Source organism: Electrophorus electricus, chromosome 22, assembly GCF_041902795.1.
Source record: "Electrophorus electricus isolate QZ-2024a chromosome 22, ASM4190279v1, whole genome shotgun sequence".
Classification (NCBI taxonomy): Eukaryota; Metazoa; Chordata; class Actinopteri; order Gymnotiformes; family Gymnotidae; genus Electrophorus; species Electrophorus electricus.
The window spans coordinates 17,764,728-17,792,637 of NC_137518.1; the positions used below are offsets into that span (position 1 = coordinate 17,764,728).

The 27,910-nt window shown below is 38.1% G+C and overlaps 2 protein-coding genes across 2 annotated transcripts; both read right to left on the minus strand.

The window, feature by feature from the left end:
* Window positions 1–1,869: 1,869 nt before the first annotated feature.
* On the minus strand, window positions 1,870–12,924 carry LOC145653123 (myosin heavy chain, fast skeletal muscle-like). The gene is made up of 40 exons (XM_081705871.1): window positions 12,845–12,924; window positions 12,540–12,752; window positions 12,203–12,346; window positions 11,956–12,112; window positions 11,746–11,773; window positions 11,552–11,663; window positions 11,382–11,474; window positions 11,207–11,270; window positions 10,851–10,949; window positions 10,657–10,760; window positions 10,434–10,572; window positions 10,220–10,338; window positions 9,987–10,136; window positions 9,725–9,895; window positions 8,991–9,297; window positions 8,588–8,655; window positions 8,378–8,465; window positions 8,188–8,305; window positions 7,982–8,105; window positions 7,359–7,495; window positions 6,988–7,243; window positions 6,661–6,903; window positions 6,392–6,568; window positions 6,138–6,283; window positions 5,943–6,033; window positions 5,468–5,857; window positions 5,109–5,235; window positions 4,912–5,030; window positions 4,606–4,802; window positions 4,316–4,499; window positions 4,075–4,240; window positions 3,848–3,972; window positions 3,458–3,766; window positions 3,178–3,381; window positions 2,965–3,090; window positions 2,710–2,880; window positions 2,504–2,608; window positions 2,328–2,423; window positions 2,064–2,195; window positions 1,870–1,905 (listed from the first exon to the last, which is right to left on the minus strand). Exons 2-40 carry the CDS (start codon window positions 12,738–12,740, stop codon window positions 1,885–1,887), a joined length of 5,808 nt encoding a protein of 1,935 aa, XP_081561997.1. The 5' UTR covers window positions 12,741–12,752; window positions 12,845–12,924; the 3' UTR covers window positions 1,870–1,884.
* A 3,515-nt stretch (window positions 12,925–16,439) lies between these two features.
* LOC113568865 (myosin heavy chain, fast skeletal muscle) lies at window positions 16,440–27,405 on the minus strand. Its single transcript, XM_035520210.2, has 39 exons — window positions 27,193–27,405; window positions 26,785–26,928; window positions 26,544–26,700; window positions 26,334–26,361; window positions 26,140–26,251; window positions 25,970–26,062; window positions 25,795–25,858; window positions 25,439–25,537; window positions 25,245–25,348; window positions 25,022–25,160; window positions 24,808–24,926; window positions 24,575–24,724; window positions 24,310–24,480; window positions 23,576–23,882; window positions 23,173–23,240; window positions 22,963–23,050; window positions 22,773–22,890; window positions 22,567–22,690; window positions 21,951–22,087; window positions 21,580–21,835; window positions 21,253–21,495; window positions 20,984–21,160; window positions 20,730–20,875; window positions 20,535–20,625; window positions 20,060–20,449; window positions 19,701–19,827; window positions 19,504–19,622; window positions 19,198–19,394; window positions 18,908–19,091; window positions 18,667–18,832; window positions 18,440–18,564; window positions 18,050–18,358; window positions 17,770–17,973; window positions 17,557–17,682; window positions 17,302–17,472; window positions 17,096–17,200; window positions 16,920–17,015; window positions 16,656–16,787; window positions 16,440–16,497 (listed from the first exon to the last, which is right to left on the minus strand). The coding sequence occupies exons 1-39, from the start codon at window positions 27,391–27,393 to the stop codon at window positions 16,477–16,479; spliced, it is 5,808 nt and encodes a 1,935-aa protein (XP_035376103.1). The 5' UTR covers window positions 27,394–27,405; the 3' UTR covers window positions 16,440–16,476.
* Window positions 27,406–27,910: the final 505 nt, after the last annotated feature.

Below are 27,910 nucleotides of genomic sequence, written 5' to 3' on the forward strand. Positions count from 1 at the left end.
CATTTTTAATATTCAACTTATTACATTTATATTGTACTATATTGTAATATTATACTTATTGATTTTTGTGTGTTCAAGTCAAAAGAACATGTATTTTTATATAAAACCCTTTTGTCTATTTTTTTCTTTTTTAACCAAAACGTTTTTATCATTTAATAATTTTACATCATACAACTGCGATTTAAGATTTTTGTTTGGAATTTGTAGTGAAATATGGGTGTGCAGATATCAGCGAGACTGAAATAGCTTGATGATGACTCACTGGGATACAAATGAACATGATAAATTCCTGTCATAATGTCTGCATGTTTGAAAGGCTTCTAATGCATTCTGCAGCTATAAGATCCTTGGGCACTCATCCTGTTTATTTTTAGAGCCATACAACTTAATTTTTTAGATGGTGGTGTGATATAGCACTGCCATATAAGATTTCATGGTTCATGTTGCACACGGTTGCTTCTGTGTTGTTAAGATGTTGTTTAAAACAGTGTAAGTTTAGTGGATATGCATATGATCGCAAGTAAGTTATATAAGATCATTGTTGCTGCATTTTCACTAATTTATTCTTCATTGTTATTGTTTAAGAAGTGTAGAGGAGTATAATATCAACTATTCTGTTTTTGTTTTGGATCTTGTGTTTCAGGTATTTAGGTGGAAATGTACAAGTTGAGAGGTGTGTCAAAACGTAACTTGGAATCACCTCAATTTCACAGCTTTTGGTTCTCTTCACATGGACTCAGTATTGTCAGTATACTCTCTTGGATTGGTAACCAAAAAACCTTTCTGTGAAGGTGAGAGCTGGCCTGTTTCTTTGATAAAATAAGACAATTTCTGTACTTAATGTATTTAGTAGAACCACTCATTTACTCCACCTATTGATGGGTTTTTGTTTTACCTGGTAGTTCATTTCCTTCATTTTCATTTTGAATTTGTGCACTTCAGTGACATCAGCCTTAACCACTTTTGATGTTGTTATTTGTTTCCAGCAAATGACTGTGCATGTGGCTTTTATAGTCTTCTGTGTATACAGTTAGTGTACTTGATTGGATCAATTTATGAGAATAACATGGCCATATATATCAATATTCTTTTACCCCTGCAATCCTTGTTGTTTTGTTAGCAAGTGTTTGGGTCTTTGCCTTTACTGAGTTAGTTTTATTAATAAACAGGTTATCCATGCACCTGTGTACTGATCTGAATTGTATGTTTTGTTGCCATGTGTATTTGCATCATAAATAAATTTGAGAGACCCAGCCCTACTCTTCTTGGAATGAGAGTGCCTTCCTTATGGAATAAGTACTAGAGTAAGGTTGTGGTTTTTTTCCCTTTCTTTTAACCATCCCATTATTGCACTTACAGCATGTAGCTGACACTTTTATCTAAAGTGACTTACAATTATGACTGAGTACAACATGAGGGTTAAGGGCCTTGCTCAGGGGCCCAACAGTGGTAACTTGGCAGTGTTGGAGCTTGAACCAGCAACCATGCAAATACAAGTCAAGTACCTTAACCACCTTGATACCACTGCCCTGGGCATATTGTTCTTATCCATTCATAAATTAGGAGAACTTTTGTGAAATGGCCTGTTTATCAGTTTTCTGTTTGTTATTAGAGGTTTACATATAGCATTCATACAGCTTTAATGAACAGTCAAATGTCCCTCTCAATAAATATACCTGAATGTTGGTGAGATCCTAAAACATAAAGTTTAATATGTAAACACTTCAGCATTGTGAATGTCAATCTGAATTACTATAGTTTTTACTTTGACCAGGTGTAAAAAAATCTTGAGAATATTTGCAGATTTTTTTTATTGAATGTGCATGGAAATTTAACAAGAAATAAATATCGCTGATTGCTGGTGTCCCATGAGGTATTCGTCTTTTATTCAGCCATCTCCTTGCCCTAAAATTGACATATAAATTAGTTTAGTATAGCTTAGCAAAGTTCAATTTTAAAACTTACATATTATTTGAGTCATTTATTTCTGTCTATTATATCTGTTATTATTGTTTATTAAAAACCTACTGTTGGGCACATTTCTTTGACTAAATGGAATTTACCTTTCCAGTGTCTCTGCTCTTGGCTCTCAGCTTGTTGACCTGGGACTCAGCGATGTCAGCACGCTCCTGAGCTTCCTCCATCTCATGCTGCACCTTCCTGAACCTGGACAGGTGAGTGTTGGCCTGCTCCTCCTGGTAAAGAATCAATCATGACCCCAGTTAGAGTTAGTGTAAAATATTGATTCATATTAACAGGGTGCAAATTAAGTATAATGCTGTGCATATACCAAATGCATTGTGCGTGTTACCCAGTGGTAAACTTACAGCTTCCTCAGCCTGTCTCTTGTAGGCCTTCACTTTCAGTTGCAGCTTGTCAACAAGATCCTGCAGTCTTGTCACATTCTTCTTGTCCTCCTCAGTCTGCAGGGATTGGCTTTGATTTAGATTTTATTTGATTTGTAAGTAAAATTGGTCTCTATATTACTGAGTTCATACTGTACCTGGTAGGTCAGCTCTTTTACTCTCCTTTCATATTTGCGCACTCCTTTAACAGCATCAGCACTGCGTCTCTGCTCAGCTTCAACCTCAGCCTCCAACTCACGCACCTACAAGATATAAATTTCAATTTGGAATTAATAAACAAAACACTCTTTTATTCAAATTTGGTAGTTCTGTATTCATACTAATTAGACTGAATTCAAAATACTCTAGATTCCAGTTTCTGAAGCTGCTTCTTTCCACCCTTCATGGCAAGACTCTCAGCCTCATCCAGACGGTGCTGCAGATCTTTGACTGTGACCTCAAGGTTCTTCTTCATCCTCTCCAGATGAGCACTGGTGTCCTGCTCTTTCTTCAGCTCCTCTGCCATCATGGCAGCCTAGTGCATGAGTCATATTACGAGTTTAGTTCTCATTTAACTTTAAACTACACTGGTACAAAATCTGAAGAGATATTCACTCACATCAGTAATAGCTTTTTTGGCCTTATCCTCAGCATTTCTTGCCTCCTGGACTGTGTCATCCACCTCACCTTGAATCTGCACCAGGTCAGCCTCAAGCTTCTTTTTGGTGTTGATTAGACTGGTATTCTGTGAAAGGGAACATAAAAATAACATTATGATTGTTCACCTATCACTGTCAGAGCAAATCCAAAGTTAAAAGCTAAAATAACTAACCTGAGAGTGCAGTAATGCCACACGCTCACTGGTATCAACCAACTCCTGTTCAGCCACTTTGCGACCTCTCTCTGTCTGTTCCAGTGCAGCTCTCAGCTCCTCGATCTCTGACAGCATCAGGTTATTCCTGCGCTCCACCATGGCAACCTGCTCCTTCATGTCTTCCTGTCCTCTGACAGCCTCATCAAGGTGCAGTTGGGCATCCTTATATTAAAGTAATTGCTGTGACTATATGCCCCAAGATACATAAGCTTAAAAATAATAACCAATGTAGTCCTACCTTGAGCTGTCCCTGGACATTCCTGAGCTGTTTCTGGGCCTCAGCAGCCTGGCGGTTGGCATGGCTCAGCTGAATCTCCATCTCATTCAGGTCTCCCTCCATCTTCTTCTTGACTCTCAGGGCATCATTCCTGCTCCTGACCTCAGAATCCAGGGTGCTCTGCATGGACTCAATCACCCTCTGACTGTTCCTCTTGATCTGTTCGATCTCTTCATCCTTCTCAGCGAGTTTCCTGTCAATCTCACCCTTAACCTGATTGAGCTCAAGCTGTACACGAAGAATCTTGGACTCTTCATGTTCGAGTGTACCCTGAAGAATGATGTCAAATGTTAAATCATTTACTAAAGACCAAGTTAACTTTAAACATGGTAAATTTGTGTACAATGTTACCTCAGCTTCCTCAAGAGCAGTCTGGATTTCTGATTTTTCAGTCTCCACTGTCTTCTTTGCTTTCTCCAGCTCATGGATGGTCTTTCCAGTCTCCCCAATCTGTTCAGTCAGGTCAGAAATCTCCTCTGAGGGGGAGATAAAAATGCATTTTTTATGGTATTCATTTCATGCAGCTTTTCTGTATTCTCAATTATTCAAACAAGTATGCTTAGATCTATTTAACATACGCTGGAGATTCTTGTTCTCTCTCTTCAGGGTCTCCAAATGGTCCAGAGCTTCTTCGTACGAGTTCTTCATCTTAAAAACCTCAGTACTGAGAGCGCGAGCCTCTTTCTGAGCCCCTTCTAGTTCAGCCTGGCCTTCCTCATACTTCTGCTTCCATTCTGCCAAGACCTGAAAATGTGAAGGAAATTAGATTCTATGCCAACTCATGGTTTCATGTTTTATAGATCATTTTCAATACCAGACCTTATCGAAGTTCCTTTGTTTTTTGTCAAGGTTGGCAGCTAATGCATTGGCTCTCTCAACATCAATCATGAGGTCTTCCACTTCACCCTGTAGTCTCTGCTTGGTTTTCTCCAGAGAGGCACATTTAGAATTCACTGCTTCAATGGATTCTTCTGCATCTTGGAGACGCTGAGCAAGTTTTTTCCTAAGAACAATGACTTGATGTTATGATATGCTTTTCTAAAAATGTTTGATCTTTGGGTCAGTTTTGCACTTTGTGGTGTAGTTTACTATTAATTTAATTCAATTACTTGGACTCTTCAAGCTCCTCAGTACGCTGGATGGCATCGGTCTCATATTTGGTTCTCCACTGAGCCACCTCACTGTTGGCCTTGGACATTCCACGCTGCAGCTCAGCCTTGGCCTCCTGCTCTTCCTCAAACTGCTCTCTGAGCAGGTCACAATCATGACGAGATGATTGGACAGCATGAGCAAGGGCATTCTTTGCCTAGAATTGAGCATTCATACTTGCTGAAATTATTTTTTTTAATGGATTACTGCCTGAGTATAAAACATGCTTATTTCAGTTGCACTCAATGCTGCATTTTAAATATTACCTTGACTTCTTCTTCAATTTGTCTCTTGAGCTCTTCAATCTGCTGTGTATATGCTTGTTTTCCCCTAGTTAACTGGGAAACAAGTGCTTCCTTCTCCTCCATCTGACGGCTAAATTCACCTTGAAGACATTTTGTAGGTTACAAAAGTCAAGCAAAGTACAGTCATTTGACCTGTTTGTTGATTTGTCCCTATTTACCATTCTCAGTCTGAAGTCGTGCTCTCTGTGCACTGATGTCATTCAGTTGACGGACATGTTCATCATTTTTAGTTTTGAGTTCACTCAGCTGGTCCTCAAGTGTACGACACATCTTCTCTAGATTTGCCTAGGAATATACATTTATAATAATGAAATACAGGCATCAAAACTGGTATTTTAAATTAAGTTGGTAAATATTTAGACCAGAATAAAAAGGTATTTTGTTTGGTATGCTTTGCATAATTTTTAAGACAGCTGGCTTTGACAGAGATGTAAACAAGTAAAAAACTTAAACATAAATAAAGACCAGTTATTTTTTAAACAAATTATATTTTTGTCTTAATGTGAAATAAACATACCTTGGCTTTGGCTACAGCCTCCATGTTACTAGAGAGGTCATCAATCTCCATTTTATATTCACTCTTCTCCTTCTCCAGCTTCTGTTTGACCCGCTGAAGGTTGTCGATCTGCTCTCCAAGCTCAGCAACACTGTCAGCTTGTTTCTTGCGGAGGGCAGCAGCTGTGGCTTCATGCTGCAGAGTGGACTCTTCCAGGTCACGACGCAGCTTCTGGAACTCAGCCTCACGCTTCTTGTTCATCTCAATCTGAGCAGAAGTGGCACCACCAGCTTCCTCAAGCCTCTCACTGATCTCTTCAAGTTCCCTGGAGAGATCAGCTCTCTGCTTCTCAACTTTAGCACGAGCTGCACGCTCAGCCTCAATTTCCTCCTCCAACTCCTCAATTCGAGCCTGGAAGGTAGAATTCCAGATTAGAGGTCTTTTCATTTCAGAGGACTGTAAATTAAATCCAGTTTTTTTTACAATGATGAATCACCTGGAGTTCTTTTATCTTCTTCTGAAGCTGTGCACCCATAGACTGTTCATCCTCGATCTTGCTTAAAAGTTGGCTTACTTCAAATTCCTTCCTATGGTAGAATAATAGTTGATGCAAAAGTATCATTTTTTTTTTTATTGAGAGGCAGTCAAGTAAATAGATTTTGTTTCATTTGTAATGAGAGGTGATGTATACTTTTTGATCTTCTCATCAGACTGCTGTTTATCATTCTCCAGGTCCATTATGGATTCCTGGGCCAATTTCAGGTCACCCTCAAGCTTCCTTTTAGCTCTCTCAAGGTCCATACGGAGTTTCTTCTCTTGCTCCAGTGAACCTTCAAGCTAAATGTTATGAAAACCAGAGGACTTGAGAACATCACACCAGGACACCTCTGTTAAACCACTGCAACATAATAAATAAAATAAATATAGTCTTTGTCAAATACTTACATCATCCACTTGTTGTTCAAGCTTGGTCTTGGATTTAGTCAGGGTGTTGACTTTATCTTCCTCTGCCTGGAGATCATCAAGGGTCTGCTGGTGGGCCTCTTGAAGGGCTTTCTTCTCCTTAGTGAGCTTGGCAATGCTTTCATCTTGAGAGGTCATCTCTTCAGTCAAATTCTTGACCTGTATAATATCAAATGTTTCAAATGTTATAGTCATTCTCTGCAATTTTGTAAAAGGGACAAATACATTACCATGTAATATAATAAACAAACCTTGTTCTCAGTGGCATGTTTCTCCTTCTCCACTTTAGCCAAGGTGAGTTCTAGATCATCAATGTCCTTCTTCAGCTCAGAGCACTCATCCTCCAGTTTCCTCTTCTTGGCAGTCAGCTCAGCATTGATTTCCTCCTCATCTTCCAGTCTTTCATTTGTCTCTTTGAGTTTGGCCTCAAGCTGGATCTTGCTCTTGATGAGCCCCTCACACCTTTCCTCAGCATCAGAGAGGTTTTCTGTTTCCTGTTTTTTTAAATGGATTTGTTAAAGGCTTTTTTCCTGTAGAGTCTACAAAGGCATGTCGAACTGTGTATTTTAAGCACTTACAGATGCCACTTGCAGTTGCAGGTCATTTTTCTCCTGCAGAAGAGACACCATCTTCTCCTCAAGCTCTTTCTTCTTTGCCAGTGCCTTTGCCAGATCTTCCTTCATCTTCTCAAAATTATCTTTCATGGCAGCCATTTCCTTCTCAGTCTCTGCACTCTTCAGAAGAGGCTTGATCTTGAAGTACAGCTTCATCCATGGCCAGTGTTTCACATTCATGAATGAACGTATGTTGTACTGGATAGAATAGATGGACTCTCTACAATTGAAAATAGCCCAGATCAGAACCGTCAAGTTTTCATGTTCATTTTTTTGCAGTGAATTTTAAAATTTAAAATGCTGTTTTGTTTATTTTGCTTTAAACAGAAACATACCTCCTCTCCATCATTTTGACAAACTCCCTCCTCATGAGGAAGCCGCGGCACAAGGCTTGAGTCATAGTCACTAGATTTGCCAGTTTCTCATCTCGCATCTCCTCTAGGGTACCAAGCAGACCAGCTTTGAAGAACACCTATGATAATAAGGGGACAATTAAATTCCAACAAGACATTTGTTTTTTTTCTGGCATTTAGGCTTGTTTGATGGCAAATTTAAAAAGAAATCTTTGCCTTCATATTTGTGCTAAAGAGCTCTTTCTGTTATTGAATCATGCCAAACCTGGTGCTGTTGCTTATCATTTGTCCTTGCTGATTCAGTCTTTTATTGTCTGCAACAATTTTCTTTTGTGATGTGCTTATGATGAAGGCACATTAACATATAAAAGTGTATCAAAGATTTTAACTGAGAGTGAGAGCATCTGAAAATAAGTATACTTCTAAGGGACTGCACTACTCATAATCATTATGAATAAATAATTATGTTAATAAAAATATGAATCAGTATGTTTTCAAAAAGTGTAAGCATACAGACTTAGTTCAGAGGCAAGGATGGAAACACTTGAGCACATTGAAAAGTAATAGTAATAATAATGAAAATATCTCATCATTTCATTTTGCACCTTAGTGTGTCCAAACTTGTACTGGGTGTGGTCCACATCAATGGAGCCCAAGAGTTTCTCTGAAGCTTTCTTGTTGTCAATGAACTGTCCCTCTGGGATGACACTAGCATTCAAGACTTTGTACCTGTTTTTAAATAGATATGTTAGTCTTTGCGGCAGCACAGTCAATTTATAATAATATTAAAACTAAACACTAAAGAAATTACCTTTGCTTGAAGTCACCATAGAGGATTCTGCTGGGGAATCCCTTTCTGCAGATTCTGATTCCTTCCAGCACACCATTACATCTCAGCTGGTGGATAACCAGGAAATTCTCCATCAGACCTAGAAGGGCCAGGTCAATATTACAATATTTGTAGTAGATTTAGAATTCCAAGAAATAATAAGAGTACATACCTGGAGTCTTGCTCTCATTTGGAATCAAGCAGCGCACAAAATGAGGGTGTGTGCTCCTTAAGTTGGTCATCAGCTTGCCCAAGTTCTCCTGTGGAGTTTGACATTGTTGACAACATATGATAAACAATATATTTTGGTAATGTTTTGTTATAATTACAATTTTAGTGTTGGTCCTCTTATGTACATGTTTCACTATAAACGTGTTCCTACCCTGAACAGAGCAGACACAGTCTGGAAGGAACCACCCTTCTTCTTGCCCTTCTTACCACCACCTTCAGCTGTTTGGTAGAATTCAAATTTTATGTTTTGCTCATATTTCTTTTACTTTTCAATTCACATCATTAGTTTTATTAAGATTGATTTTTATTATACTGAGTAATAATACTTGTAACACTTGAAAGAATTCTCACACTATCAGTTTAGCCATCGTCTTTTCTTACTGGACTGATGGCAGCAGAATATGTGTGCAAGAAGTCCTTAATTTTGTCTGAATGAAAGTGTTTGAGTCCTTAAAATGATGGTGTTGAAGGTCCTAATGCTAGTTACAGCGATCACATTTTAACATTAACCCTTAACTTTGACAAGAAGTGAACAAGTTTAGAGATTAACTGACCTTCAGCAGATGCATGAGCTGCATACAGGAAACTCAGGAGTTTGTTTGCTGCCTTCTGGTACAGCTGGACAACAGATTCATTCAGGGGGTCCTTGTTCTTGTCCAGCCAGCCAGAAATGTTGTAGTCCACAGTGCCGGCATAGTGCACCAGGGAGAAGTGGGCCTCTGCCTTGCCCTTGGCAGGTCTTGGTTTTTGGAAAGCATTACATTTGCCAAGATGCTGGTCATACAACTTGTTCTTAAAGGATGTGTCTGTAGCCTTTGGGAACATGCACTCCTCTTCAAGGATGGAGAAGATGCCCATTGGCTGTTGGTGACAGATTTTGAAATCACTGCATTACTACTTCGATAAATGGTTGTTGCATTAACTAGGAATTGTTCTGAAGCACTGACCATGACCTGATCTGACCACTGACCATACAATGCTGGAGTGCCTTTCTAATATGTTAAATGTCATTATTCACTATTAAAGGAATTTGTTGCATCAGCCACTTTTCTGTATTTTGGGCCAGAGTCTCTAGAAGCAAATAGAACTATAATTTTCCATTATTATTCATGTCATTATTGTTAGAGTAGACTTACATACGAAACTATAAGTATAATAAGTGTAAAATCACAGGATTCTCCAGTATGAATTTTCTCATGGGACTGCTGTCATAGTATATCCTTCATCTACGTCTGTTCATTGTACATGCTGGATTTAAGTTGGTCTAATTAATCTCTAAACCATTTACCTTCTCAATAAGCTCAATGCAGGCAGCCAGGTCCATACCAAAGTCAATGAACTCCCACTCAATTCCTTCTTTCTTGTACTCCTCTTGTTCCAGCACAAACATGTGGTGGTTGAAGAACTGCTGCAGTTTCTCATTTGTGAAGTTAATGCAGAGCTGCTCCAGAGTGTTAAACTGTTTTAAAACATGGATGTTAACGTTGACTAACTGTTGGACTCTCAGTATATTATCTAATGCAAAAAGTATGAACTCAACAAATATTTACATCAAAGATCTCAAATCCAGCGATGTCCAGCACACCAATGAAGAACTGCCTTTGCTGTTTTGTGTCCAACATCTCATTGATTCGGATGACCATCCACAAGAACATTTTCTCATAGACAGACTTGCAAAGAGCGCTGACAGAGTTATTGACCTGGAAAATGTATACATAGACATTTGATGGCTGTAGGTTATTAAAACCTTATTTATCTCCTCTGTTGGCTTATATCACATTACCTGTGGTACAGTCTGGCCTTTGGTCACAAACTCATTTCCCACTTTCACTCTGGGGTAGCACAAGGCTTTCAGCATGTCAGCTGAGTTCAGGCCCAAGAGGTAGGCGATTTTATCAGCCACTGAATTGTAAAAAGTGTTAGAGTTATTCATGAAAACTGAAGACTATGTATGTTACTTCTATAGGATGAAATAAATTGGTGATAATCGTATGTACCCTCTGTGCCATCAGGCTCAGCCTGCTCCTCTCTCTGCTTCTGCTTGAACTTCATGTTGCCATGATGTATCACAGCTCCCGTCAGCTTGTAGATGCCTGTTTTCTCATCAGCAGTGAAGCCCAAAATGTCAATAGCAGTCTGTGTAGTAAAGAGAAGAAGAAGGACAAATGAAGATGCTGCATTTTTTAAGTGGTCACTTAAGATCTATGAAGCTGTACTTACATCTGTGGCAATAAATTCTTCCACATCATTGATGCTCTTAACTGTAATTTCACCCTGGCTGATCATAGGATAGTCATAGGGGTTGGTGGTGATGAGCAGCGCCTCTGTGTGGATAGGAAAAATAATATTTAGATATAAGTGTCAATGTAAACAGTGCCTGAAAAATCATAGTGAATAGGAATTAAAGTTCATACCAAGCAGCTCAGGCTTGTGTCCAGTCATGAGTTGGTAGAAGATGTGGTAGCTCCTCTCAGCAGACAGCTGGAATGTGACTCTTGACTTCTCCAGTAAATCTGGTGATATATTTATATTCAATTTTACCATAGAATTTTAAGGAGTAACCTTATAACTTCACAACAGCATTATTGAAAAGATTGTGGCTGTACAATATGCAGTGCTGTGATTTTTCTGTATGGTTATCTGTTTAATCGTGTTATCGTAAGTTTTACATTTATTTCCCATGCAGACTTCCTTTTTCATGCCCATGTTGGATAAACCCATACTTGATATAACGATATAAAAGAATGCACTCATAATCACTGAAACTTACAGGTTTCAATATCAGCTGATGCCAGCTTGCCAGTTTGTCCAAAATGAATTCTGATGAATTTACCCTGGAAATTCAAAAGATGTTTTATATTCATATTTATATATTTTTGATCTTACCTGTTTTTGTTTTTAGTTACACTCCATTAAAATTTTGGACACCGCTCTTATGTACTTACGAAACGAGAGGAGTTGTCATTCCTCACAGTCTTGGCATTACCATAAGCTTCCAGCAGGGGGTTGGCTGCAACAATTTGGTCCTCCAGCGACCCCTAGAGACACAAGCGATTGTTACCGAGTGGACTCTGATCGCTTCTTAATGCTTTGTACACTTTACCAATTCAGTTACCTGCATTTTGCCAGCAGCAGGCTCTGCCTTCTTCTGTGCAGTCATTCCAACCATTGCAAAGTACTGGATGACACGTTTTGTGTTCACAGTTTTTCCTGCACCAGATTCTCCACTGGGGATAGAATAAGTCCTTTAGAATACGTAAGTCTATACAAAGAAGTCTATAGAAAACCTTATAGTCAGTCAACACTTACGTGATAAGGACAGACTGGTTTTCACGATCTATAGAAATAGTGAGAATTTTTAAATGTAATACAGCATTCAGTTAATACAGAGAAATGTTTTTTCACTATCTGAGATTAACCAAAAATTTACTCAAGTAGTATATGTTCTTGTATATATCAGAAACAATGTCAAAAAACATGAATTCTGTTCTTCTGCAAAGCTACTGAACAGTATCCTACCCGTAAGCATGAACTGATAGGCGTTATCAGAGATGGAGAAGATGTGGGGCGGGGCTTCAATTCTCTTTTTCCCTCTGTATCCAGCGACAACGACTGCATCATATACTGGGAGCCACTTGTAGGGGTTCACAGTGACGCAGAACAACCCTGAGTAGGTCTGAAGGAGAGTCAAGAGGTTTTCATATCATTATTACTCTCTACTCTTTAATAATTATTTACAAATGTCATGATCCTTTTTTAAACCTACGTAGATCATCCATGCTGCATAACGCTCTTTGAGGTTATACAGCACAGCAGGTTCATTGAGGTGGGTCATCATGGCCATGTCCTCCATTTTGTCAAATTTTGGAGGATTCATGGGAAAGACTTCATCCTCCTTTACTGTGAGGGTCTGTGAAAGGACAACATTAAAGGTCTGCACAACAGTAGCTTGTTCTGAAATTATTGTAGCTCTTTTGGCCCTCTGTGAGTTTTTGCACATCCTTTTTGATACATTAATTAAACATATCTTTATCCGACTATCCACATTTACATTAACAATCAGAGGTGTATCTAGAATTACTCATGCTCATTTTTTCACTTACTTTGCCACACAGTGTGTCAACAGTGGCTTTACCCCCCTCTTTACTCTTTAGTGTCCCCTTGAGGTACATCTCCTTGGGCTCAGTCACAAACACTGCTGATTTAGCATCAAAAGGTTTGTTCTGGGCCTCAATCCTCTCCCTTTCTGGCTTGCGGAGGTAAACGGCCGCTGGGCCAAAGCACTCCATCTCTCCATCCCCCATGGTGAGGCTTTACTGTGGGGTCAAATTATATAGTTCTTATTCATATATTTTATTAAATGTTCAATATACTATTTGACTCATGCCTAATTTTTATAACACCTTACTTTATATGATCTCAAATATAGAAAATGTCAGGCAGAAATGAGTTGGCAGGTTGTGGACACTGGAAAGTAAAAATCAACTTCAGCAATTGCATGTGAAAGCAAAATTTGAATCAAGAAGATAATTAGCCTCATTGAAGAACTCTGAATATAGTATATAAATATAAATAATATAAAACATAATTTTAATCAGCAACAACTACACCAAAATTCACTCACCTTGCAAGGCGCTCTGCGTAGTCCTAGTGCTTGGGGAAGCCTCTTATATAGCTGTTACTCTTACATTACTGTTTACTCAGCAAAAGTATCAAGCTATGTTTGGTAATGGATTCTTGCTCTAAGTATCCCTAATTGGAAATCATCACAATGTGCTCATGTATCATATCACATTCTATGAAATTTAGTTTTCTTATAGCTTGGTCACTGCAGTAGCTGATTAATTAAACTTCTAACCAAAACAGTTGAGATATTTCAAAACAAAATGTAACACAATATTCTTCAAATAGTATTATATCTCTTAAAGAATTTCTTTAGTTCTTTTCAATTAATTTTTAAATACATTTATGGCTTTTGGGGATTTTTTACAATGAAAATGATTGAATATTTCAATATTTGAATCCAACCCTAAATGTGTGGCAGCTAAATGATTTAATGGGTAATTCACTTAATATAATTTATAAGATTATTTCCTCTGCAAGTGATCCTAAATTCATAAGAAAAGTATTTTTTTGAAAGTGTTGTGGCACTTAAAAAACTAAATTAAATTTGTAGAACATGTTATTAGTGTTTTGTTACATGTTCATTGCAATTTTTTCATTCTATACCTTTTCAATCCAAATGATTAATTTCATTTATGTTTAATTTATGTTCTATTTTTTGACAAGAAACAAACCCAGGCCTTTTGGGAATCAAAGTGTAAATATCAAATATCCTTTCTAAAATGCTATAAAAAAAATACCAGGTCGAATTCATCTTTTTAAAACTTAAACAATTAAACTAGAAGCAGCATATAATACATCATTTATGTCATCTGCTCTCTTATCTGAGATGCCCACAGATACATCATTTTAATTACAGGGTTTTAATTTCCTAATCAAGTTAATTAATTTACATATATACAAAACCTGAAACCTAGACTAATGCTACCAAAATAGTGATAAGTCCAGCTGAGCAGAATGCAAGCAGAGAATCAAATGAAAATAAAACCATTGATTTATTCCTAGTGCCAGTTTCTAAACTGTATTTCAAAATGAAAAGTAATATGCTTTGGCAGATGCAATAAAAACTGAGATGGCAATGCCTGCCATATTCTAGATTCATAAATTGAAATTGAAACACAATATCACAGCATAATATTCTTATTAGGAATCAGTGCAAATATAGAAGCTGTCTCTCAGGGGTCAAGGCTTTTAGTCCACTTATGAAGGCAGTATAAAAGAGTTTATCCAGGTCCCCAAAGGGTTTTCCACACATTTATAAAGGGCAGTCTCTAAAGTAAGTCTCTCTTCAATTTTAAACCATAAAATAACATTTTTTCCCATAATTATTGTTTTTTTTTAGATTAACCTTAGACATTTCAGTTTATATTATTGTGAATGCAACATACCACTTTTTACTGTAACTAAGACTGTGGCATGATGTATGATATTGGCTTCGGCTGAAAATTGCATGTTGATAACTGAGGCAGCTTTGAAATAACTCTTCCAAATGCTTAGTTAATATAGGCTCTTTTAGCCATATCTTGTAATGTACATTTTTAATATTCAACTTATTACATTTATATTGTACTATATTGTAATATTATACTTATTGATTTTTGTGTGTTCAAGTCAAAAGAACATGTATTTTTATATAAAACCCTTTTGTCTATTTTTTTCTTTTTTAACCAAAACGTTTTTATCATTTAATAATTTTACATCATACAACTGCGATTTAAGATTTTTGTTTGGAATTTGTAGTGAAATATGGGTGTGCAGATATCAGCGAGACTGAAATAGCTTGATGATGACTCACTGGGATACAAATGAACATGATAAATTCCTGTCATAATGTCTGCATGTTTGAAAGGCTTCTAATGCATTCTGCAGCTATAAGATCCTTGGGCACTCATCCTGTTTATTTTTAGAGCCATACAACTTAATTTTTTAGATGGTGGTGTGATATAGCACTGCCATATAAGATTTCATGGTTCATGTTGCACACGGTTGCTTCTGTGTTGTTAAGATGTTGTTTAAAACAGTGTAAGTTTAGTGGATATGCATATGATCGCAAGTAAGTTATATAAGATCATTGTTGCTGCATTTTCACTAATTTATTCTTCATTGTTATTGTTTAAGAAGTGTAGAGGAGTATAATATCAACTATTCTGTTTTTGTTTTGGATCTTGTGTTTCAGGTATTTAGGTGGAAATGTACAAGTTGAGAGGTGTGTCAAAACGTAACTTGGAATCACCTCAATTTCACAGCTTTTGGTTCTCTTCACATGGACTCAGTATTGTCAGTATACTCTCTTGGATTGGTAACCAAAAAACCTTTCTGTGAAGGTGAGAGCTGGCCTGTTTCTTTGATAAAATAAGACAATTTCTGTACTTAATGTATTTAGTAGAACCACTCATTTACTCCACCTATTGATGGGTTTTTGTTTTACCTGGTAGTTCATTTCCTTCATTTTCATTTTGAATTTGTGCACTTCAGTGACATCAGCCTTAACCACTTTTGATGTTGTTATTTGTTTCCAGCAAATGACTGTGCATGTGGCTTTTATAGTCTTCTGTGTATACAGTTAGTGTACTTGATTGGATCAATTTATGAGAATAACATGGCCATATATATCAATATTCTTTTACCCCTGCAATCCTTGTTGTTTTGTTAGCAAGTGTTTGGGTCTTTGCCTTTACTGAGTTAGTTTTATTAATAAACAGGTTATCCATGCACCTGTGTACTGATCTGAATTGTATGTTTTGTTGCCATGTGTATTTGCATCATAAATAAATTTGAGAGACCCAGCCCTACTCTTCTTGGAATGAGAGTGCCTTCCTTATGGAATAAGTACTAGAGTAAGGTTGTGGTTTTTTTCCCTTTCTTTTAACCATCCCATTATTGCACTTACAGCATGTAGCTGACACTTTTATCTAAAGTGACTTACAATTATGACTGAGTACAACATGAGGGTTAAGGGCCTTGCTCAGGGGCCCAACAGTGGTAACTTGGCAGTGTTGGAGCTTGAACCAGCAACCATGCAAATACAAGTCAAGTACCTTAACCACCTTGATACCACTGCCCTGGGCATATTGTTCTTATCCATTCATAAATTAGGAGAACTTTTGTGAAATGGCCTGTTTATCAGTTTTCTGTTTGTTATTAGAGGTTTACATATAGCATTCATACAGCTTTAATGAACAGTCAAATGTCCCTCTCAATAAATATACCTGAATGTTGGTGAGATCCTAAAACATAAAGTTTAATATGTAAACACTTCAGCATTGTGAATGTCAATCTGAATTACTATAGTTTTTACTTTGACCAGGTGTAAAAAAATCTTGAGAATATTTGCAGATTTTTTTTATTGAATGTGCATGGAAATTTAACAAGAAATAAATATCGCTGATTGCTGGTGTCCCATGAGGTATTCGTCTTTTATTCAGCCATCTCCTTGCCCTAAAATTGACATATAAATTAGTTTAGTATAGCTTAGCAAAGTTCAATTTTAAAACTTACATATTATTTGAGTCATTTATTTCTGTCTATTATATCTGTTATTATTGTTTATTAAAAACCTACTGTTGGGCACATTTCTTTGACTAAATGGAATTTACCTTTCCAGTGTCTCTGCTCTTGGCTCTCAGCTTGTTGACCTGGGACTCAGCGATGTCAGCACGCTCCTGAGCTTCCTCCATCTCATGCTGCACCTTCCTGAACCTGGACAGGTGAGTGTTGGCCTGCTCCTCCTGGTAAAGAATCAATCATGACCCCAGTTAGAGTTAGTGTAAAATATTGATTCATATTAACAGGGTGCAAATTAAGTATAATGCTGTGCATATACCAAATGCATTGTGCGTGTTACCCAGTGGTAAACTTACAGCTTCCTCAGCCTGTCTCTTGTAGGCCTTCACTTTCAGTTGCAGCTTGTCAACAAGATCCTGCAGTCTTGTCACATTCTTCTTGTCCTCCTCAGTCTGCAGGGATTGGCTTTGATTTAGATTTTATTTGATTTGTAAGTAAAATTGGTCTCTATATTACTGAGTTCATACTGTACCTGGTAGGTCAGCTCTTTTACTCTCCTTTCATATTTGCGCACTCCTTTAACAGCATCAGCACTGCGTCTCTGCTCAGCTTCAACCTCAGCCTCCAACTCACGCACCTACAAGATATAAATTTCAATTTGGAATTAATAAACAAAACACTCTTTTATTCAAATTTGGTAGTTCTGTATTCATACTAATTAGACTGAATTCAAAATACTCTAGATTCCAGTTTCTGAAGCTGCTTCTTTCCACCCTTCATGGCAAGACTCTCAGCCTCATCCAGACGGTGCTGCAGATCTTTGACTGTGACCTCAAGGTTCTTCTTCATCCTCTCCAGATGAGCACTGGTGTCCTGCTCTTTCTTCAGCTCCTCTGCCATCATGGCAGCCTAGTGCATGAGTCATATTACGAGTTTAGTTCTCATTTAACTTTAAACTACACTGGTACAAAATCTGAAGAGATATTCACTCACATCAGTAATAGCTTTTTTGGCCTTATCCTCAGCATTTCTTGCCTCCTGGACTGTGTCATCCACCTCACCTTGAATCTGCACCAGGTCAGCCTCAAGCTTCTTTTTGGTGTTGATTAGACTGGTATTCTGTGAAAGGGAACATAAAAATAACATTATGATTGTTCACCTATCACTGTCAGAGCAAATCCAAAGTTAAAAGCTAAAATAACTAACCTGAGAGTGCAGTAATGCCACACGCTCACTGGTATCAACCAACTCCTGTTCAGCCACTTTGCGACCTCTCTCTGTCTGTTCCAGTGCAGCTCTCAGCTCCTCGATCTCTGACAGCATCAGGTTATTCCTGCGCTCCACCATGGCAACCTGCTCCTTCATGTCTTCCTGTCCTCTGACAGCCTCATCAAGGTGCAGTTGGGCATCCTTATATTAAAGTAATTGCTGTGACTATATGCCCCAAGATACATAAGCTTAAAAATAATAACCAATGTAGTCCTACCTTGAGCTGTCCCTGGACATTCCTGAGCTGTTTCTGGGCCTCAGCAGCCTGGCGGTTGGCATGGCTCAGCTGAATCTCCATCTCATTCAGGTCTCCCTCCATCTTCTTCTTGACTCTCAGGGCATCATTCCTGCTCCTGACCTCAGAATCCAGGGTGCTCTGCATGGACTCAATCACCCTCTGACTGTTCCTCTTGATCTGTTCGATCTCTTCATCCTTCTCAGCGAGTTTCCTGTCAATCTCACCCTTAACCTGATTGAGCTCAAGCTGTACACGAAGAATCTTGGACTCTTCATGTTCGAGTGTACCCTGAAGAATGATGTCAAATGTTAAATCATTTACTAAAGACCAAGTTAACTTTAAACATGGTAAATTTGTGTACAATGTTACCTCAGCTTCCTCAAGAGCAGTCTGGATTTCTGATTTTTCAGTCTCCACTGTCTTCTTTGCTTTCTCCAGCTCATGGATGGTCTTTCCAGTCTCCCCAATCTGTTCAGTCAGGTCAGAAATCTCCTCTGAGGGGGAGATAAAAATGCATTTTTTATGGTATTCATTTCATGCAGCTTTTCTGTATTCTCAATTATTCAAACAAGTATGCTTAGATCTATTTAACATACGCTGGAGATTCTTGTTCTCTCTCTTCAGGGTCTCCAAATGGTCCAGAGCTTCTTCGTACGAGTTCTTCATCTTAAAAACCTCAGTACTGAGAGCGCGAGCCTCTTTCTGAGCCCCTTCTAGTTCAGCCTGGCCTTCCTCATACTTCTGCTTCCATTCTGCCAAGACCTGAAAATGTGAAGGAAATTAGATTCTATGCCAACTCATGGTTTCATGTTTTATAGATCATTTTCAATACCAGACCTTATCGAAGTTCCTTTGTTTTTTGTCAAGGTTGGCAGCTAATGCATTGGCTCTCTCAACATCAATCATGAGGTCTTCCACTTCACCCTGTAGTCTCTGCTTGGTTTTCTCCAGAGAGGCACATTTAGAATTCACTGCTTCAATGGATTCTTCTGCATCTTGGAGACGCTGAGCAAGTTTTTTCCTAAGAACAATGACTTGATGTTATGATATGCTTTTCTAAAAATGTTTGATCTTTGGGTCAGTTTTGCACTTTGTGGTGTAGTTTACTATTAATTTAATTCAATTACTTGGACTCTTCAAGCTCCTCAGTACGCTGGATGGCATCGGTCTCATATTTGGTTCTCCACTGAGCCACCTCACTGTTGGCCTTGGACATTCCACGCTGCAGCTCAGCCTTGGCCTCCTGCTCTTCCTCAAACTGCTCTCTGAGCAGGTCACAATCATGACGAGATGATTGGACAGCATGAGCAAGGGCATTCTTTGCCTAGAATTGAGCATTCATACTTGCTGAAATTATTTTTTTTAATGGATTACTGCCTGAGTATAAAACATGCTTATTTCAGTTGCACTCAATGCTGCATTTTAAATATTACCTTGACTTCTTCTTCAATTTGTCTCTTGAGCTCTTCAATCTGCTGTGTATATGCTTGTTTTCCCCTAGTTAACTGGGAAACAAGTGCTTCCTTCTCCTCCATCTGACGGCTAAATTCACCTTGAAGACATTTTGTAGGTTACAAAAGTCAAGCAAAGTACAGTCATTTGACCTGTTTGTTGATTTGTCCCTATTTACCATTCTCAGTCTGAAGTCGTGCTCTCTGTGCACTGATGTCATTCAGTTGACGGACATGTTCATCATTTTTAGTTTTGAGTTCACTCAGCTGGTCCTCAAGTGTACGACACATCTTCTCTAGATTTGCCTAGGAATATACATTTATAATAATGAAATACAGGCATCAAAACTGGTATTTTAAATTAAGTTGGTAAATATTTAGACCAGAATAAAAAGGTATTTTGTTTGGTATGCTTTGCATAATTTTTAAGACAGCTGGCTTTGACAGAGATGTAAACAAGTAAAAAACTTAAACATAAATAAAGACCAGTTATTTTTTAAACAAATTATATTTTTGTCTTAATGTGAAATAAACATACCTTGGCTTTGGCTACAGCCTCCATGTTACTAGAGAGGTCATCAATCTCCATTTTATATTCACTCTTCTCCTTCTCCAGCTTCTGTTTGACCCGCTGAAGGTTGTCGATCTGCTCTCCAAGCTCAGCAACACTGTCAGCTTGTTTCTTGCGGAGGGCAGCAGCTGTGGCTTCATGCTGCAGAGTGGACTCTTCCAGGTCACGACGCAGCTTCTGGAACTCAGCCTCACGCTTCTTGTTCATCTCAATCTGAGCAGAAGTGGCACCACCAGCTTCCTCAAGCCTCTCACTGATCTCTTCAAGTTCCCTGGAGAGATCAGCTCTCTGCTTCTCAACTTTAGCACGAGCTGCACGCTCAGCCTCAATTTCCTCCTCCAACTCCTCAATTCGAGCCTGGAAGGTAGAATTCCAGATTAGAGGTCTTTTCATTTCAGAGGACTGTAAATTAAATCCAGTTTTTTTTACAATGATGAATCACCTGGAGTTCTTTTATCTTCTTCTGAAGCTGTGCACCCATAGACTGTTCATCCTCGATCTTGCTTAAAAGTTGGCTTACTTCAAATTCCTTCCTATGGTAGAATAATAGTTGATGCAAAAGTATCATTTTTTTTTTTATTGAGAGGCAGTCAAGTAAATAGATTTTGTTTCATTTGTAATGAGAGGTGATGTATACTTTTTGATCTTCTCATCAGACTGCTGTTTATCATTCTCCAGGTCCATTATGGATTCCTGGGCCAATTTCAGGTCACCCTCAAGCTTCCTTTTAGCTCTCTCAAGGTCCATACGGAGTTTCTTCTCTTGCTCCAGTGAACCTTCAAGCTAAATGTTATGAAAACCAGAGGACTTGAGAACATCACACCAGGACACCTCTGTTAAACCACTGCAACATAATAAATAAAATAAATATAGTCTTTGTCAAATACTTACATCATCCACTTGTTGTTCAAGCTTGGTCTTGGATTTAGTCAGGGTGTTGACTTTATCTTCCTCTGCCTGGAGATCATCAAGGGTCTGCTGGTGGGCCTCTTGAAGGGCTTTCTTCTCCTTAGTGAGCTTGGCAATGCTTTCATCTTGAGAGGTCATCTCTTCAGTCAAATTCTTGACCTGTATAATATCAAATGTTTCAAATGTTATAGTCATTCTCTGCAATTTTGTAAAAGGGACAAATACATTACCATGTAATATAATAAACAAACCTTGTTCTCAGTGGCATGTTTCTCCTTCTCCACTTTAGCCAAGGTGAGTTCTAGATCATCAATGTCCTTCTTCAGCTCAGAGCACTCATCCTCCAGTTTCCTCTTCTTGGCAGTCAGCTCAGCATTGATTTCCTCCTCATCTTCCAGTCTTTCATTTGTCTCTTTGAGTTTGGCCTCAAGCTGGATCTTGCTCTTGATGAGCCCCTCACACCTTTCCTCAGCATCAGAGAGGTTTTCTGTTTCCTGTTTTTTTAAATGGATTTGTTAAAGGCTTTTTTCCTGTAGAGTCTACAAAGGCATGTCGAACTGTGTATTTTAAGCACTTACAGATGCCACTTGCAGTTGCAGGTCATTTTTCTCCTGCAGAAGAGACACCATCTTCTCCTCAAGCTCTTTCTTCTTTGCCAGTGCCTTTGCCAGATCTTCCTTCATCTTCTCAAAATTATCTTTCATGGCAGCCATTTCCTTCTCAGTCTCTGCACTCTTCAGAAGAGGCTTGATCTTGAAGTACAGCTTCATCCATGGCCAGTGTTTCACATTCATGAATGAACGTATGTTGTACTGGATAGAATAGATGGACTCTCTACAATTGAAAATAGCCCAGATCAGAACCGTCAAGTTTTCATGTTCATTTTTTTGCAGTGAATTTTAAAATTTAAAATGCTGTTTTGTTTATTTTGCTTTAAACAGAAACATACCTCCTCTCCATCATTTTGACAAACTCCCTCCTCATGAGGAAGCCGCGGCACAAGGCTTGAGTCATAGTCACTAGATTTGCCAGTTTCTCATCTCGCATCTCCTCTAGGGTACCAAGCAGACCAGCTTTGAAGAACACCTATGATAATAAGGGGACAATTAAATTCCAACAAGACATTTGTTTTTTTTCTGGCATTTAGGCTTGTTTGATGGCAAATTTAAAAAGAAATCTTTGCCTTCATATTTGTGCTAAAGAGCTCTTTCTGTTATTGAATCATGCCAAACCTGGTGCTGTTGCTTATCATTTGTCCTTGCTGATTCAGTCTTGTCTGCAACAATTTTCTTTTGTGATGTGCTTATGATGAAGGCACATTAACATATAAAAGTGTATCAAAGATTTTAACTGAGAGTGAGAGCATCTGAAAATAAGTATACTTCTAAGGGACTGCACTACTCAATCATTATGAATAAATAATTATGTTAATAAAAATATGAATCAGTATGTTTTCAAAAAGTGTAAGCATACAGACTTAGTTCAGAGGCAAGGATGGAAACACTTGAGCACATTGAAAAGTAATAGTAATAATAATGAAAATATCTCATCATTTCATTTTGCACCTTAGTGTGTCCAAACTTGTACTGGGTGTGGTCCACATCAATGGAGCCCAAGAGTTTCTCTGAAGCTTTCTTGTTGTCAATGAACTGTCCCTCTGGGATGACACTAGCATTCAAGACTTTGTACCTGTTTTTAAATAGATATGTTAGTCTTTGCGGCAGCACAGTCAATTTATAATAATATTAAAACTAAACACTAAAGAAATTACCTTTGCTTGAAGTCACCATAGAGGATTCTGCTGGGGAATCCCTTTCTGCAGATTCTGATTCCTTCCAGCACACCATTACATCTCAGCTGGTGGATAACCAGGAAATTCTCCATCAGACCTAGAAGGGCCAGGTCAATATTACAATATTTGTAGTAGATTTAGAATTCCAAGAAATAATAAGAGTACATACCTGGAGTCTTGCTCTCATTTGGAATCAAGCAGCGCACAAAATGAGGGTGTGTGCTCCTTAAGTTGGTCATCAGCTTGCCCAAGTTCTCCTGTGGAGTTTGACATTGTTGACAACATATGATAAACAATATATTTTGGTAATGTTTTGTTATAATTACAATTTTAGTGTTGGTCCTCTTATGTACATGTTTCACTATAAACGTGTTCCTACCCTGAACAGAGCAGACACAGTCTGGAAGGAACCACCCTTCTTCTTGCCCTTCTTACCACCACCTTCAGCTGTTTGGTAGAATTCAAATTTTATGTTTTGCTCATATTTCTTTTACTTTTCAATTCACATCATTAGTTTTATTAAGATTGATTTTTATTATACTGAGTAATAATACTTGTAACACTTGAAAGAATTCTCACACTATCAGTTTAGCCATCGTCTTTTCTTACTGGACTGATGGCAGCAGAATATGTGTGCAAGAAGTCCTTAATTTTGTCTGAATGAAAGTGTTTGAGTCCTTAAAATGATGGTGTTGAAGGTCCTAATGCTAGTTACAGCGATCACATTTTAACATTAACCCTTAACTTTGACAAGAAGTGAACAAGTTTAGAGATTAACTGACCTTCAGCAGATGCATGAGCTGCATACAGGAAACTCAGGAGTTTGTTTGCTGCCTTCTGGTACAGCTGGACAACAGATTCATTCAGGGGGTCCTTGTTCTTGTCCAGCCAGCCAGAAATGTTGTAGTCCACAGTGCCGGCATAGTGCACCAGGGAGAAGTGGGCCTCTGCCTTGCCCTTGGCAGGTCTTGGTTTTTGGAAAGCATTACATTTGCCAAGATGCTGGTCATACAACTTGTTCTTAAAGGATGTGTCTGTAGCCTTTGGGAACATGCACTCCTCTTCAAGGATGGAGAAGATGCCCATTGGCTGTTGGTGACAGATTTTGAAATCACTGCATTACTACTTCGATAAATGGTTGTTGCATTAACTAGGAATTGTTCTGAAGCACTGACCATGACCTGATCTGACCACTGACCATACAATGCTGGAGTGCCTTTCTAATATGTTAAATGTCATTATTCACTATTAAAGGAATTTGTTGCATCAGCCACTTTTCTGTATTTTGGGCCAGAGTCTCTAGAAGCAAATAGAACTATAATTTTCCATTATTATTCATGTCATTATTGTTAGAGTAGACTTACATACGAAACTATAAGTATAATAAGTGTAAAATCACAGGATTCTCCAGTATGAATTTTCTCATGGGACTGCTGTCATAGTATATCCTTCATCTACGTCTGTTCATTGTACATGCTGGATTTAAGTTGGTCTAATTAATCTCTAAACCATTTACCTTCTCAATAAGCTCAATGCAGGCAGCCAGGTCCATACCAAAGTCAATGAACTCCCACTCAATTCCTTCTTTCTTGTACTCCTCTTGTTCCAGCACAAACATGTGGTGGTTGAAGAACTGCTGCAGTTTCTCATTTGTGAAGTTAATGCAGAGCTGCTCCAGGCTGTTGAACTGTTTTAAAATATTAATGTTAACATTAATATTCTAAGTACTGACTTATGTTATACTGTGTAAGGCAAACATTGTAGACTCAACAAATATTTACATCAAAGATCTCAAATCCAGCGATGTCCAGCACACCAATGAAGAACTGCCTTTGCTGTTTTGTGTCCAACATCTCATTGATTCGGATGACCATCCACAAGAACATTTTCTCATAGACAGACTTGCAAAGAGCGCTGACAGAGTTATTGACCTGGAAAATGTATACATAGACATTTGATGGCTGTAGGTTATTAAAACCTTATTTATCTCCTCTGTTGGCTTATATCACATTACCTGTGGTACAGTCTGGCCTTTGGTCACAAACTCATTTCCCACTTTCACTCTGGGGTAGCACAAGGCTTTCAGCATGTCAGCTGAGTTCAGGCCCAAGAGGTAGGCGATTTTATCAGCCACTGAATTGTAAAAAGTGTTAGAGTTATTCATGAAAACTGAAGACTATGTATGTTACTTCTATAGGATGAAATAAATTGGTGATAATCGTATGTACCCTCTGTGCCATCAGGCTCAGCCTGCTCCTCTCTCTGCTTCTGCTTGAACTTCATGTTGCCATGATGTATCACAGCTCCCGTCAGCTTGTAGATGCCTGTTTTCTCATCAGCAGTGAAGCCCAAAATGTCAATAGCAGTCTGTGTAGTAAAGAGAAGAAGAAGGACAAATGAAGATGCTGCATTTTTTAAGTGGTCACTTAAGATCTATGAAGCTGTACTTACATCTGTGGCAATAAATTCTTCCACATCATTGATGCTCTTAACTGTAATTTCACCCTGGCTGATCATAGGATAGTCATAGGGGTTGGTGGTGATGAGCAGCGCCTCTGTGTGGATAGGAAAAATAATATTTAGATATAAGTGTCAATGTAAACAGTGCCTGAAAAATCATAGTGAATAGGAATTAAAGTTCATACCAAGCAGCTCAGGCTTGTGTCCAGTCATGAGTTGGTAGAAGATGTGGTAGCTCCTCTCAGCAGACAGCTGGAATGTGACTCTTGACTTCTCCAGTAAATCTGGTGATATATTTATATTCAATTTTACCATAGAATTTTAAGGAGTAACCTTATAACTTCACAACAGCATTATTGAAAAGATTGTGGCTGTACAATATGCAGTGCTGTGAGTTTTCTGTATGGTTATCTGTTTAATCGTGTTATCGTAAGTTTTACATTTATTTCCCATGCAGACTTCCTTTTTCATGCCCATGTTAGATAAACCCATATTTGATATAACGATATAAAAGAATGCACTCATAATCACTGAAACTTACAGGTTTCAATATCAGCTGATGCCAGCTTGCCAGTTTGTCCAAAATGAATTCTGATGAATTTACCCTGGAAATTCAAAAGATGTTTTATATTCATATTTATATATTTTTGATCTTACCTGTTTTTGTTTTTAGTTACACTCCATTAAAATTTTGGACACCGCTCTTATGTACTTACGAAACGAGAGGAGTTGTCATTCCTCACAGTCTTGGCATTACCATAAGCTTCCAGCAGGGGGTTGGCTGCAACAATTTGGTCCTCCAGCGACCCCTAGAGACACAAGCGATTGTTACCGAGTGGACTCTGATCGCTTCTTAATGCTTTGTACACTTTACCAATTCAGTTACCTGCATTTTGCCAGCAGCAGGCTCTGCCTTCTTCTGTGCAGTCATTCCAACCATTGCAAAGTACTGGATGACACGTTTTGTGTTCACAGTTTTTCCTGCACCAGATTCTCCACTGGGGATAGAATAAGTCCTTTAGAATACGTAAGTCTATACAAAGAAGTCTATAGAAAACCTTATAGTCAGTCAACACTTACGTGATAAGGACAGACTGGTTTTCACGATCTATAGAAATAGTGAGAATTTTTAAATGTAATACAGCATTCAGTTAATACAGAGAAATGTTTTTTCACTATCTGAGATTAACCAAAAATTTACTCAAGTAGTATATGTTCTTGTATATATCAGAAACAATGTCAAAAAACATGAATTCTGTTCTTCTGCAAAGCTACTGAACAGTATCCTACCCGTAAGCATGAACTGATAGGCGTTATCAGAGATGGAGAAGATGTGGGGCGGGGCTTCAATTCTCTTTTTCCCTCTGTATCCAGCGACAACGACTGCATCATATACTGGGAGCCACTTGTAGGGGTTCACAGTGACGCAGAACAACCCTGAGTAGGTCTAGAAGAAAAATATTTCTATTTAGTTGTAATGATAAAACCTACTATTTATAAATGTACTTCAGTTACTCTACGTTAAACCTACGTAGATCATCCATGCTGCGTAACGCTCTTTGAGGTTATACAGCACACAAGGTTCGTTGAGATGGGTCATCATGGCCATGTCCTCTATTTTGTCAAACTTTGGGGGATTCATGGGAAAGACTTCATCTTCCTTCACTGTGATGGTCTGTGAAAGTATATTGATTAAAATACTTACAAGAATACATTACATGCACATTTATATTCCTAACAGAATATTAATTTTATATTTACATTTCATTTGACCATATATATATATATAAAGTAAATTAAAATATAAAAAGTAAATAGCAAATAAATTTTCAACATTTTGATATGAAACAAGTATCATGCCATAAGTATCTTTAAAGTAAATATGTCAAAACTGAGAAAAAAGGTTTAAGTAGACTATAATGAGTGGTCTTTCACTTACTTTGCCACACAGTGTGTCAACAGTGGCTTTACCCCCCTCTTTACTCTTTAGTGTCCCCTTGAGGTACATCTCCTTGGGCTCAGACACAAAATATGCTGTTTTAGCATCAAAAGGTTTGTTCTGGGCCTCAATCCTCTCCTTTTCTGTCTTCCGGAGGTAAACGGCCGCTGGGCCAAAGCACTCCATTTCTCCATCCCCCATGGTGAGATTTTACTGTGGAGTCAAATCATTTACTTGTTATTCTGTATCATGTCCTGAACTGTACATGTCTGCATTCTGGTGCTTTTCACTGGATCCTTACATAGAGAGAGAACTTTAAAGTAAAAATAAAATTTTTAATGAAAACACTAAATATAATTTTCCTGAATGCAATGTTATTTGTAAATCCTTACCTTATTAGCTCCCAAATTTGGAAACTGACAGGCAGAAAGCCTTGGAAGGTTGTGAATACTGAAAAGGGAAAAAAGAAAAACAGTTTCAATGTTATGTGTGGAAATTCAATTCAAGTAAAAAGATAATTAACATTACCCAGGGATTTTGAACAGTATAATCAGCAATTAAGAAACTGCAACTCCCTCACCTTTGCAGGGTGCCTGGGGTAGTGGTAGTGCTTGGGGAAGCCTCTTATATAGGATGGCAAATGTTCACTCAGCAGAAGTATAGAGCTATGTTTGGTCCTGGATTCTTGCTTGATGTATATTTTCCTTAACTGGCAATC

Coding starts and splice junctions, on each gene's coding strand:
- LOC145653123 (XM_081705871.1), bottom strand. CDS start 12,740: ATGGGGGATGGAGAGATGGAGTGCTTTGGCCCAGCGGCCGTTTACCTC. Junction 9,896..9,986: donor CTGGATTTGAGATCTTTGAT/GTAAATATTTGT, acceptor GTTTTAAAACAG/TTTAACACTCTGGAGCAGCT. Junction 4,500..4,605: donor GAGGAGCTTGAAGAGTCCAA/GTAATTGAATTA, acceptor CATTGTTCTTAG/GAAAAAACTTGCTCAGCGTC.
- LOC113568865 (XM_035520210.2), bottom strand. CDS start 27,393: ATGGGGGATGGAGAAATGGAGTGCTTTGGCCCAGCGGCCGTTTACCTC. Junction 21,836..21,950: donor GTCAAAATGATGGAGAGGAG/GTATGTTTCTGT, acceptor TTTCAATTGTAG/AGAGTCCATCTATTCTATCC. Junction 19,623..19,700: donor ACGACTTCAGACTGAGAATG/GTAAATAGGGAC, acceptor AATGTCTTCAAG/GTGAATTTAGCCGTCAGATG.